The sequence below is a fragment of the Carettochelys insculpta genome, chromosome 21 (assembly GCF_033958435.1).
Source record: "Carettochelys insculpta isolate YL-2023 chromosome 21, ASM3395843v1, whole genome shotgun sequence".
NCBI lineage: Eukaryota > Metazoa > Chordata > Testudines > Carettochelyidae > Carettochelys > Carettochelys insculpta.
Genome location: NC_134157.1, coordinates 13,584,025 through 13,597,322, shown reverse-complemented (window position 1 = coordinate 13,597,322; position 13,298 = coordinate 13,584,025). Strand labels below are relative to the sequence as shown.

Genomic DNA, 13,298 nt, shown 5'->3' with positions numbered 1-13,298 from the left:
GGCCTTTCTATAAACTCCAAGAGTCAGGGTACTGTCCACTCCACCTGCACCAAGCCTCCACGGACACCACTCAGATGTTTGTCTCCTGGCAGCATCTGGTAGGTTCCCACAGTGATCTGGATTTAGGGAAAGGCTGGGAGATGGAGATATTCCTCTTGTTCGGTTATCGGGGCGCCAGCACTAGGCTGGAGCATGTGGTTTCTAGGACAGGCTGATGTTAATACATCTCCAGGAGTATTCCTGCAGTGGGGACATGTGTTGCCCCTTTTCCTGCCAGTCACATGTGGCCCCAGGGAGCGGGAACCCCAAGTCTTTGTGGCATTGCTGTGGCCCACCAATACAGCTTGGCCCTTCGGCTTCCTAACTGACTGATAGTATGTACCGCACCAGCTCCCCTTGCTGCACACCAGCGACAAGTCTTACAGGAACAGTTTTGTTCCTCCACCCAGTTTGCTTGTGTGACAGCATTTCAGATGATTTTTCCTGCTCAAATCATGGAGAACAGACCGGACACCACCCCGCTATGTTTGGAATTGGTCAGATCTCACAAGCTAAGCAGGCCTAAGCACTCGGATAAAATGCAGACATCCCAAGTGCTCTCTTCTCTCAGGTCTGTGCTGAACCATTATCCAGATGGCCGTGCTTCTGAAGGTGCCATCTCTGAGACGAGCTCTGAGAGCAAGGTTCTGAGCAAGCTTCGTTAACGACGCCGTATGGCCTTCCTTAGAGAGGGGATAAATCTTGGTGCTTGGGCCAAATTTTTCCAACTTGGGGAATTCCCTTCTGCCTCCTGAAGTTCCCCTTGCGTTTCAACAAGGGGCAGGCTTCTTCATTGTCGCTTGTCTCAGACAGTTCCACAGGCTTGCTGTGAGCCATTAACCAGCTGCTACTGTCCCAGCCTGACACGATGCATCAACTTGACAGGGTGCTCACCCGCTTTGTGATCCTTCAATGAAAGGTGCCAGTGCAGGGACAGCAAGCGACAAAACCTGGCTAGAAATGCAGCTGCAAGAAAATAAACGGTTCTCTTGACACATACAGGTAAAGCTCCTGAAATTTAAGGACAATTCAGGGTGTTTGTTCTTCCCCAGTAAAGGAGAAAAATAAATAAACCCAAGACACATTAAAATAATAACCAGCTACTTAAATACTGGATCTGACATCTCCAGGTGTGAGATGCTCCCCCTCCCCCACCCCCCACTGTAAACAAATTCCCCAGTGGAAGTGATCCGTCTTAATAGCCTTCTCACTTTGTAACTGCAAGCCAGCACTAATCATTTCAATCTGATGGAGCAAACAAGGTCTGTGGGAGACAATGGCATTTAAACACCTGGCCCTACCTGGCAGGCAGAGAGGTTGGAGAAGGCTGTTGCAAATTCACCTTCCCACAATGGAATCAATGGGGCAGAGGGGAGAGAAACACTAATTCTCTTAAATTCAGAGCCTGGTTGCAATAATTAGGCGTTAAAGAAAGACAGGGTGGCGGGAAAGCCAGGCCTCCAACAGCCTCCCTCAGCTGGGGAGTAAGCGCAGCCGTGCAATATGGTAATGCTGCTTTTGTGCCCTGTATTCCAGGCTGAATTATTTACCACATTCATGCTCTGCTAGTCTAGGCTTGGCCTCCCTGATTCTGGCCTGGTTGGTCTGAGTTCACATAGGCTTGACTTAACCCAAACCACAAATCAGCTGTACAGGTCTCAAAGGGTACACCTACATAGCAACATTATTTCGGAATAACTTTGCTAGCCTCTAGGCAGCGCAATCGTTATTTCAAAATAATATTGAAATAGCGGATGCCTTATTTCTAAATAGGCAAACCTTGTTGCACGAGGAATAGTGCCTGTTTCAAAATAACCTACAGGGAGGCTAGTGACTCTCCTCCAAAGGAGGGGCTGTGTAGACAAAGAGTAGAGCCAAATTTCAAAATAAGCCCCAGTGCATCCAACGGTTCTGTTTCAAAAAAATAGGCTCAGTTGTATGTAGACACTATTTCGGAACAGGGCTTGTTTGTTCCAGGGCTTTCCTGTAGCACAGATGCACTGTTCTGGAACGTTTTATTTTGGGATACCAACTCCAGAATAAGCTATCGTGGAGTAACGTTGCTGTGCAGACGTACCTGAAGGTTGCTAGCAAACCAACTCGGATATAGTGGACACTGGATTCTCGCCATGCTCGGCAAGTGCTCAGTGTTATACTGCAGTGCTGCACAGACCCCGGGTGGGAAGTCTTGTGTATACACATCTCTTAGTGCTCCACCAGGGGTGTGTTGTGCAGTGAATGGTGGACAAGTGGGGTTCGCCAGAGAAAAGGCTGCAACAAAACCTGGGGAGAAAACCCCTGAATGTCATGGAGGTTTGGATCTGGATCCAAGTATTTTGGCTTGGTGTAGGAGTTAGAGGACAGCAGAGGTTGTCATGGAAACTGAGATTTATCCCTGACCACCATGGCCAGATTAACTCTTCCAGGAGTCCAGGGCTAGTAAATTTTTGTGGGGCACTCTAGGCTCTGGGGTGAGGCCAAAATAAGGGGTTCAGTGTATGAAAGGGGGTGGCTGGGGAGTGGGGAGGCGCAAGGTCTGGGCAGGAGGTAGGGAGCAGAGGCAGGCTGGGTGGGTGAGGGCACAGGGTCTGGGCAAACGGAGACAGAAGAGTGGGACACTTACCTGGTGCAGCTCCCTGGGAAGGAGGGGAATGCACGGCTCCACATAGCTCCACGCTTGCAGGCACTGCCTCCACTGCTCCCACTGGCCACAATTCCCAGCCAATGGGAGCAGTGGGGGTGGAGCCTGGAGGTGAGCACCGCTAACTCAATTCATGTGGCTCCAGCCGGAGGTGGGAGAAAGAGGGAACGGCAAGTCACATTTTCAACATAAGCCACACGGATTAACAGCCAGCTCTCCCTTCAACACATGAGCAATTATTGTCACATTCACGTAACAATGCAACTTGCCCATAACCTTAACTCTGCCCCAAGAGCAACACCAGCCAAAAACCTTCCCTTGTTCGTTCCTTCCATTACACGCAAAAGAGAATCCCCATAACTTTATTCTTATCATTCAGACTCTCCACAAACATGCCATCAACTTTGCTGCTCCGACCCCTTCATTAGCATAAACCTAAAATCCCACTATTTGTTTCCAGCACAATTCAGCTAGCATGGTTTTCAGAAAAAAGGGTTTGAACAGATCATCGGCTGGTGTAAACTAGTGTAGGATCAAGGGACTGACACCGGTGGAGAGTCTGATCCCTTTCCAGCTGTGGTCAGGGAAACCATGGCGAGACCCGTCTGGCTGATGCTAGCATATGTGCAGAGGCAACTAACAAACCCACCAGTCAGTGCTCATGCCAAGAGCACTCCATGCCTGAATAGGTTGCTGCTTCTGGATAAAGCAGCTTGGTGAATATCTCAACCGTTATGGAAAGGTTACTAGCTAAAAAGGTAATTATTAGTTTCAATTTTCTTTTCTAACAGCTGGTTTGGAGAAAGCCTGATTGTCGGATGCACAGTAAGGAAACTGAACTTTCATTTCTGCAGAAAAGCCAACAGGTTCTAAACTGACAAGAACCACAGGCCTGACAGCATTTCTGATGAGCTACATAAAAGCCCCTTCTACTTAGAGAGGAAAAAAAAACACCCCAGAATTCTCCAAGCAGGTTTCTATTCCTGTGGCTTCAGAATAATTAGCATCATTAGAAATAAACAACACTTCCGCTCCTTTCTTCTTTCAAAAATAACAAAAGTGACATCCAACTAACCAGGAACAGATGCTGCAGCAGAAAGAAAATGTTAAAGAATGGAGTCAGGGAAGACTTCAGGAGTTTCCTTCTTTCTGAATGGTACATGGAGATCACTGCATCCCCTCCAACTCTCCCACAGCTGCTGCAATTCTCTGCTTAGTCCCCTCCAGGCCACAAAAAGGGTGAGCCAGGAAAACATCTTCTCTGTGGGTGAAATTCACACCTGCAGAGGGCCTATGAACCACTAAGGCCTTCAAAACAGGGGTTATAGCAGCATGTAGGCCTTAGCCAAGGGCGACTTCCACCCCATGGTTGTATGTGTTTCTGGAAATGAGGAAGGAAATTGGGTCTGAAGGAGGAGGATGGAGGGCAGAGAAAGTGGATGAGAGAGCAGGAGAACAAGTCAGGTTTGGGCATCTCTCTTTGGATAGAGGATGGAGGGAAACCAGCCTTGCCAATTTGTTTTCTTAAAGCTCCAGCTCCTGGAATCATGTTCTTTCATGGGAATTTTACAATTATAGAGAAAAGCTTGAAATGTATGACCTAAAGGCTCAGAAACAAGACAAATAAAAGGAATCCAACATGTAGGGCTGTCAACGCGCCAAGATTGCCCCTGAGTTTCCAAGCATTAAAATCTTCCATTAGTGATTATGGTCATGATGAAACCTCCAGGAAGATGTCCAACATAAACTGGCAACACTACCAACATATATTTAAAAATAAAATCACATGATTTTTTTGCGGCCTGAGTTCTGGTTTGAACATTGGGGATGGCCTCCGGGGGAAGAGAGAGTCAGTCCCCACCCCCAAGGATGGGCCTAGGAACAAAAAATGGGTCTAGTCAGGACTGCTTCAGGATTTTCTGCAGCGAATTAACACACTGTTTGTGAGTGTTACATATCAAGATGGGCTAAACTCACTGCTACTGGAAAACAGTGGTTTGTTCATGGTGTTTGGAGTGCGCCGACTAGTGGCTGTGTCAGACACAGTAACAGAAACTAAAAGTTTGCCTTCGCTACCCAGAATCCTTAGCTGGAGGTTGGACGTGTCAGGAAAGTATGAAACGAAGCAGACAAAAAGTATCATGTCTTTTTTTCTTTTCCTAAGAAGATATATCCCATAGGTGTGCGACAGAGTCCTACAGCTGGGGCTTCACACGAAGGTGCATGTCCCAGCTCTCAGCTGATAACAGCCAAATGTGGATTTTTCAAGCATACAAAAAGCTGAAAAAACCAAATCAACATCAGTTGTACGTGATTTAAAAATCAAACTTGGACTTCCTAACTAAATGGCAGCAAACGGCTCTAAATTTATCCACATAATAAGCAAAGCATGAGTGGCAGCATTATCCAGGCCACTCCATTCTCCTCCATAATATGAGAGGCAAGGATATGGTCCACCCATTGGCCTTATCACCTGCAGCCCCCATTGGTCAAGATGGAAGCTTGCGACCATCTGATGTCTGTTCCACTTAGGGCCCACAGGGCTGGTGGTTTTGTGATGTCTACTCAGAACTAAGCAGAGACCCATCATTTCATGCAGGGTGCAGAGCAGACCTCAGATGGTAGCAAGTTTCCATCATTGCTAACCTGGGCTGGAGATGACCCAGTGACTTATAAGTGGGGGATTTTGTGTTCTATCCCCCTCACTCCCGCTGCTCTTTTGCATGTTCTGATCAACAGCATCAGTCATGAACTTCAGCCATCAGCAGGACTGGCGGCCTGACCCAGCAGCTGAGTTATTTCAGATTTTGCAATCACCACTGCCTTAAAGCCGAAGCTTGAGTCTCCTGTTTGGCAGTGTTGCTTCTCCCAAACTAAATCCTAGATCACATAAAAATGCACAGTGCCCCAGTGTGGGCTACACACGGCATAGCAAGAAGCAACAGCAAAATGTGGAAAGTTTGGGAGAAGGTTTTACACGTTTTCCTTCTTAAAATGTCTGCTCGAGCAGAAACGCTGCAGTCTGCCCTGGATTGCAAACATCCCAGAGGCTGGGGGTTGTTCAGGACTGCAGCTGCTTTTGCCTTGGGCCCAATTCCAGCAATCACCCCGCCGAAAGATGACACTTGAATAGTGGAAACACCCCCTGCAAAAGCACATCATGATTAACCATGGAGGCACTGCTGGATCAGCTCGTTGGGTGCCATGAGGTCCAGATCCTGCCTCCAGCAGTGATCAACACCTGAGGCTTTAGAGGAGGGTACAAAACTCCCACACTACATCTGCTCAACGGCTGCATATGAGGAATGTGGCAAGGAAGGGGGTGAATGGTGAATCTCTCCGTGGGGAGATCGAAGTACACCCTGAGGCATGAGTTCTGATCTCCCTTATTATCCTCACCAGTAGGGGGAACTACCGGTCATAAAACGAATCAACCCTTTTAAACGCTCAGCCACTTGGTGGCCTCCCACAGCAGCGATGGAGCCCAGAGCACCCAGGGAGAAGTTAGAAGAATTAGAAATGACCCGAGCTGCAAGATTCAGTGCTGGGTTTCAGCTTCCTAAAAATTTGGAGGTGTGCAGCTGTGCAGTTTGCTGGCGGCCCAATCCCAGGGGGAATGCCTCGATGGGCACACATAACCCTGGGGGTCACTGCGCTCCGTGGTATCCTGTGGGATACCACTTGGGGGCGGCAAATGCTGCGGTCAGAAGACTAGAAAACCATTCCCACCCTAGAGTTCAACGGAGTCACCCCAGATTCACTTTGGCGGAACTGAGGATGGCACCAGATCCCCCGGCCTTACGGCAAGCTGGACCAAAACCTCCAAATCTGAAAACTGCCTCGCAGGCAGAGGAATCAAGTCTATGCAGATCCTCAGCTGACCTTGGTGCAACTGCAGCTGGAGCAGCACTTTCCCCATCTGGGTGCCCTACTGCTGCAACATCAGCCAACTGGGCAGAGGTCAGAGAGAAGCAGCTGAAGCGATCAGCTGGCTGGAGGGACCGATTTAAGGAGGAATATTTCAGGGGCTGATCTGGAGAGCGCGATTGAGTGAGGACTAAAGGAAGAGGAGGAGACAACAGTCTATACCTATCTGAAGTGTCTGAGCACTCAGGGGAACTACTGGGGATGGGCCACATGGTAGGAACAGCTGAACAGAGATACTCTCCTAATCACGAGTGCCACTGAAGCCAGGAGAGTCTCCCAAGGGCAGTTGTGGCCGCTCTGCAGATGTTAAACTGGGCAGAATGCTGGGTCCTAGGGATCAGCGCTAGGCAGGGGCATGGAAAGGGTGACAGACCAGGTATCCCCACCCCCTTCTCTACGAGGCTCCTCAAATCCAGACCTGAACTCCCATCTCTATTAAAGCCAGAGCCATGGCACCAACAGGCAGTGCCCACTGCCCCTAGGAGCAATGGGGTTCACACTAGTATGGGGGAACGCGGGGGGAAGAATCCGGCCGAGGGAGTACATACCGTTGTACACCATTTCTGAGAATTTCAAGGCCAGCGCCTGCTTGATTTTCCGCACCTCCCGGTCCATGGTGAAGGCCTCAATATCTAAATGAGCGTGGTACAGGATCGTCCCTGCTGGAGTCTCGTAGATACCTAGCCATTTTTCCAGGCAGGGGGAAAAGAAAAAAAAAAAACAACAGGAAAAAAAAAAAGAGAAAAACGAATGAGACCAAAACTGTCAGCAAATGACAAAAAATAATGACTTGGCTGACAGAAGGAGCTGTGCTTGAGCCCATTCAGTCCCAGCTTGCCGTAAAATGCATCTGTCATTATATTCACGCTGGGGCCGAGACAGTCCACTCCGCGCCTTGCGGAGAAAATGTCTAGATTCCCCTCTTTGAAGAGGCATTCTGACGAGGCGAAATGACAGGGTTTAGGAGCCGATCTCCCTACCGTTGCAGGCCCACCGGTCTGCGTCTGAAAACCTGTAATTAAACGAGCAATGCGGGGCATTGGCACGGGGAGATGGGGGCCTGAAATACCCTCCACTCCCCTCCGGAGGCAAAATAAAAAACCCCCAAGGAGAACTACACGTCAGCTGTGAAGTAATGAAGCTACCTGGGGGTCGGGAGCGCAACCTCATTTGGGGCTGCTGACCCCCCCTCTTCTGCGCTTCTCTCCTGCCCCCCCCATGGCGGCAGAGCTTCGGAAACAGCCGCCACTAGAGAACTTTAATTATTTTGAGGACGGAATACTGTGGGGCCAAGCGGGCTGGGTTCTTCCAGAGACCAAGGGGGAAAAGCCAGCTCTCTTTCTTGCAGCTTCCCTTGGCTCGGTTTACATTGATTTATTTTGGGTTAAACGTGAACCATACCGTTGCCCTCATTCACCTCCGCATCGGGGACACACAATGTGTGCGGATGAAGCACACGTACATCGCCATGTGCCAGAGACAGCCAGTCCAACCCAGGCAGGCAGGCGTACCCTGCAGATGCCTGTGCCTGACGGGGCAAGTGACACGTGCATGCCCCTCAGTGTTAAAGCGGCTCAGCTCGGACAGGTAAGGCTAACTGCAGTCCAGGGCTGCAGTGCTGTTCATGTTTGGGCCCAACAGCTCTCCACAGATGGAGGGTGTGCGCGCGTTAGGCCAAATCCCAAGTCGTGCTCTGACCCCCACCCCATTGCAAGACTACTCAGATTCAGGGCTTGTTCACACTGTGGGCCCTTTTGTGGGACAAGGGTTGCGGGGAGGGTCAAAGCAGGACAGTCCCACAAAATCCAGGAGTGTTGGGAAGTATATGCAATGCACACGCTCACAGCCTGTGGGGCACATGCAGCATACCTAGAGTGACCATATTTCCGTCGGCTAAATAGAGGACACCTAGGGGATGGAGAGGGGATGATGCCTTCACAGTGCCTGAAATAGGCCTGACTGTCCCAGCCAAAATGGGACAAATGGTCACTCCTCCTCAATTGAAACTTTAAAGGGCGCGATCCATAGTCTATGCAGACTGAAGGATGCCTACTGGTCACTCGAAGCACACCCATTCAAGATGTGCACCCATCCACACATGCTCAATAAACATGAAGAATGCACGCACAGTCGGCTTAGTTACAAAGCACGTACATGCAGTATGCATAACGTCAACACACATCTGCAAGTTGAACCTCTCTCATCCGGCCCTCTCTTGTCTGGCAACATCTATAATCCAGCATGATTTCAGTTAGCTGGACGGCCACGCGCACAATATGTGGTGAAGTTTCCTGTGGTCCCATAACATTTGTTTACAGCCATGAGTCCTGGCTCTCAGTGTTCTATGCGGTTATGTAATTGTAATTTAACCTTCAGTGTCTTCTAAGAGCCCAGTAAGCAGTGGAAGTGTTGGTAATGCTGCTAGACAATATCAACCTCCCGTGGTCTGGCAAATTCTCTGTTCCAGCACCAGTCAGGTCTGGAGGCGCTGGACTAGAGAGGTTAAATCTGTACCATGTGCGTACAAACCCATATAGCAGGACTGTACATGCACACCCAAAGAATATCACCTGCCCGCTCTCCCTTCCTTCCCCATATTCCAAATACACCAGTGACAACAGCTGCCTTGCACACACGTTAACATTTCTGATCTTGGCAACACAGCCCTGGGATCAGCGATGAGCTAAATACTGCTGCACAACCAGCAGGAGGAGCTCACACATTGTGTTTTGTTGTATAACATTACAAAAATGAATGCCTTAAAGCAAGGGAAAAAAAAAGCAACAATGTCAAACTGTTGTGGCTCCAAAATATACTTTCTTCTTTAGCACACAAGACCTCTCAAGGAGCACCTCTGATTAATACTGTGAACTAGAGAGGTATTTAGAATCAAGTGGGCCTGCTACGGGCTTACATGGCTTTATGGGTCAATCCCATACTGCACAGGGCTGCTTTGAGTTTCAGTGCAGAAAAATGTGGCAAAGTATTCATCTAACTGGAAAATTCAGCATGAACTAATGGGAGACTTTAATCCCTGGCAAAAGGGGCACATAAACATGAATGACGAAAGGAGGAAAATACGTTTATCCAACTTTGGGCACTTGAGAACATTTGCTGCTCAATAGATCCACCAGGGCTAAGGGGTCAAGAAACAATTATTGACACAATGGATATATCATGCCAGACTGCGATTATCGTCTTGTTTTTACTTTTGTACCATGCCCCGCACAATGGAGCCAGGTTCTACGTGCATTGGTAGCACAAAATTAAATAAATAAATAAATACCCTCCTTCCAGCAGCGGACAATATTTGAGGCTTCAGCGTTAAGAACAACCACCTCCACCATGTGCTTGACTGATGGGAGAGGGGAGGAGAGGAGAGGAGATTTCCTTTCTGACCCCCATGGAGATGATGTATGCTCTGCTCAGGGGGCCAACAGACTTGCCAGACCTTTAGGCAAGCTATGGGGCTGGCTCTGCGCTCCCTGAAGGGGCGGGACCTCAGGTGGAAGGGGTGGGGCCTCAGGTGGAAGGGGTGGGGCTGGAGGCAGCCCTGAGAGCCACCCAAAGCATGCAGTGCAGTGTTCTGGTGTTGATTTGAAGGGCCCAGGACTCTGCCTACTGCGATTAGGAGACCTAGGCCCATCTGAATTACAAGGTCCCCTTCGCCTCCCCACCCTGTCAGCAGGCCTGGCTCTGCCTACTTAGTGGGGACCCTGTTTCCTTCCAATGGTAACTAGGACACCACGACTGTGGCTACACTACATTCCCCTTTCGGATGGGGAATGCAAATGCGGCTGATTGGAAATGCAAATCAAATACTGATTTACATCTCGTGTGCCTCATCTGCATAACAGTGGCTACTTGCTGTTCTGGAAGTGCTGTTTTCGGGGGGAAAAAAAATCAAGCAGTGTAGATGGGGTTCCTTTGAAAGGAAACCCCACTTTCAAAGGCATCCTCCTTCCACGTATTTTTGAGGAAGAAGGGTGCTTTCGAAAGCCGGGTTTCCTTTTGAAGGAACCTCGTCTACTCTGCTTCCTTCCGAAAACAGCACTTCCGGAACAGTGAGTGGCTGCCATTATGGAAATAATGTGTGCAATATGTAAATCAGCCACTTGTTCGCATTTTCGATTGGCCGTATTTGCATTCCCCTTCCAAAAGGGGAAACATAGTGTAGCCGCAGCCCATAGCAACTGATGAACCTGCTACAGACTTAGTATGCCTAGATTTGCATGCCTAGTAGAGACACTTGAAATTGAGCTGTCTGGGCTTGGCAATTGACCCCTGTATTCCTCAATATCGCAAGGAGTAAGGGAAGTGAAGTGGACAGGAGAGTTTCTCCCTTCCACCTCTCTCTGTGAAGATGGCCAGATAAGTCAATTGCAGATAAATTGATTCTAGCTACACAATTGCCAAAGATAGAATTGTGTATTTTCAGTCGACTTACCTGCCTTGTGCAGACGAAGCCTTAGATAGGCCTTTTAGCTCAGGCCATAGCTGCTCAAGCGCCAAGAACCAAAGATCCCGGAGTCAAGCCCCCTGCTGCCCAACCAGAAAGAGTGTCGGCCTTACAATCAGGAGAGAACTTGACTCCTGAGAGGGGATTGCCTAGATCCTAGCTCACCGAGCGACCAGACATTGAATTATCCAGCCCTGCCTGTCAGAGGGAAGAAAGGAAGAAAACCCATGGAACAGCCACCACTATCAACAAGACCAGACGGGAGTTGCAGTCACCCTCAATGGTGTGGGAAGGTGTCATTCATTCCCACCTCCCTGCAGGTGACCCAACCAGGGGACTCAATTGCTGCCTTCAGGCAAGTCTCACTGATGCAGTTTCTCCACCTGCGCTACTCCCCTCCTCCCAGGATTGGTCCGTCTTACCTATTTAGATAACGAGCCCTTCAGTTCAGAGACTGTCTTGTCACTAGACAAGCAGACAGTGCCTAGAACCACAGGGACTCTAGTGCAACGCACACAGTAAAAACAATGTAGCGGGGGAACTTACTGGCGTGTTAGAGCCTCTGGAAAATGGGCCTCAGTGAGGCTGCGGCAGCAAAGCAGCTGTTCCAAACAGAACATTTAAAGGCAACACGTAACGCCAATAACACTTCATAATCCTGCGCCTTCCCTTAGAAGGTGTTAAAGTTAATTTGGACTGATCAAAAGCTTGTTTTTTGTGTCTCTTTCCCTCCCCCACCCACATTCCCCCTCCACTCATGGCAGGAGATGCAGAGCAGATAAGCTCTGTCTGTTTATTATTTTTATTTGATTTGTGACAGAAACCTGATGCTAAAAGACTGCGGCTCTGGGTGCCTTTGACAGTCGGCGTATGAACCACTGCGCAGGGAAGAGAGGGAAGTGACAGCCGAGCTCCCGGCATTGCAATGGAGGAGACAAGAGACACCTTCAAAGTGACACTCTCAGCATCTCCAAGTGTCTATTTTCATCTCCCGGTGTTTACAGGGAAAAGACAGAGGTGTCAGCGATGCAGCCTGGCAGGGCTTCAATCACACCATAATTACTGCTGAGAAAAGGGATGGGGGAGGGAGGGGAAGTGGACGGGAGGAAGGGGGAAGGAATGGAGACAGCTGCTGCTTAAAATTTGCTAATTTGTAACCTCTACTGTCAGTTTACCGTGAACTGAACCGTTTAGCCGTATTGACTGTGATCTGTCAATTTCAATGGGGATCAATGTGCTGACATGCCATGCCAGCTCCTGCCAAATGGGGCTCGAACGGAAAAAGGAAAATGAGGAGGAGACAATACTGAAAGTCAGAATCTCCTCACCCCAGCCTCTGGGTGACGCACAAGCTCACACGAACGGCAGACCTAAAGGGCCCTGGAGGTTTGCCAGTAAGCTCTTTGGGGCAGGGAATGCCATTTGTTAGGGGTCTGTGCAGCAGAGTTCTCTTTAATTTTTGCCATCCATGGGCAGAAAAAATTTTGCGATGTTCGCCAAGGCATGTGCGGCTGTGCACCACCAATAGAAACACCCTCTACCGGCTGTGGGAGCTCTGCTAATCAGCTGGGTGGCACCTGACTCTCACCTGGGCAGGCTGCCCGAGCTCTCAGCTTCCAGGGAACACTGCTGTGCTGTGCCCGACACAGTAGGGAGGATACCAGGGTTGGTGGTGGAGGAACAAGGAAAAGCGATTTGGACGACTACTGGGGGCTGTTGCTGACCACACTTCCCAAGTAGGTTTGGGGGACGAGCTACTAAGTGAACCCCTCACTGTGCGATCCCCCCAGAGCTCTTGGGCATTACAATATGGGGTGGGGGATGGGGCACACCTGGCTCTATTCCCAAAGCACCTTTATCATCCTGGGGTAAAGGACTCTCTGGTGCTGCTGTGCCAACTGTGGCCATGCCCCTGGGGCCAGGCCAGCAGACGAAGCAGCCAGAAGATACTGTTGCACTGCAGCTGGGCGTGCAATTCCCAGCCTAGGTCCCATGCATGCTCCATTGGTCCGAGCCAGCAGGCTAAGAACAGCAGTGGCGGCCCAAGCGGCAGGACGGGCTAGCCTGCCTGCCTGCGGAGCTGGGGGCTTGGTCAGGCCTGTTTTCAGACAAGGAGGAAACAAAATGCCTGGCTCTTTTGGCAGAGGCAGAAGCCCGACTGTCCCCTCCCTTCCCGCTTCCTCCCCACTGACTGCATTTAGCTCCCTAATTAGCCCCCCTTCAGAGTTAAAA

General features: G+C 49.7%; 1 protein-coding gene across 1 annotated transcript in view; it reads right to left on the bottom strand.

The window, feature by feature from the left end:
- The window catches only part of ASS1 (argininosuccinate synthase 1), a 94,105-nt gene that overhangs the window by 13,498 nt on the left and 67,309 nt on the right, over positions 1 to 13,298 (bottom strand). Inside the window, exon 13 of the mRNA XM_075015290.1 lies at positions 7,156 to 7,287. Coding sequence (XP_074871391.1) covers positions 7,156 to 7,287 — 132 coding nt within the window. The remainder of the gene's footprint in view (positions 1 to 7,155; positions 7,288 to 13,298) is intronic.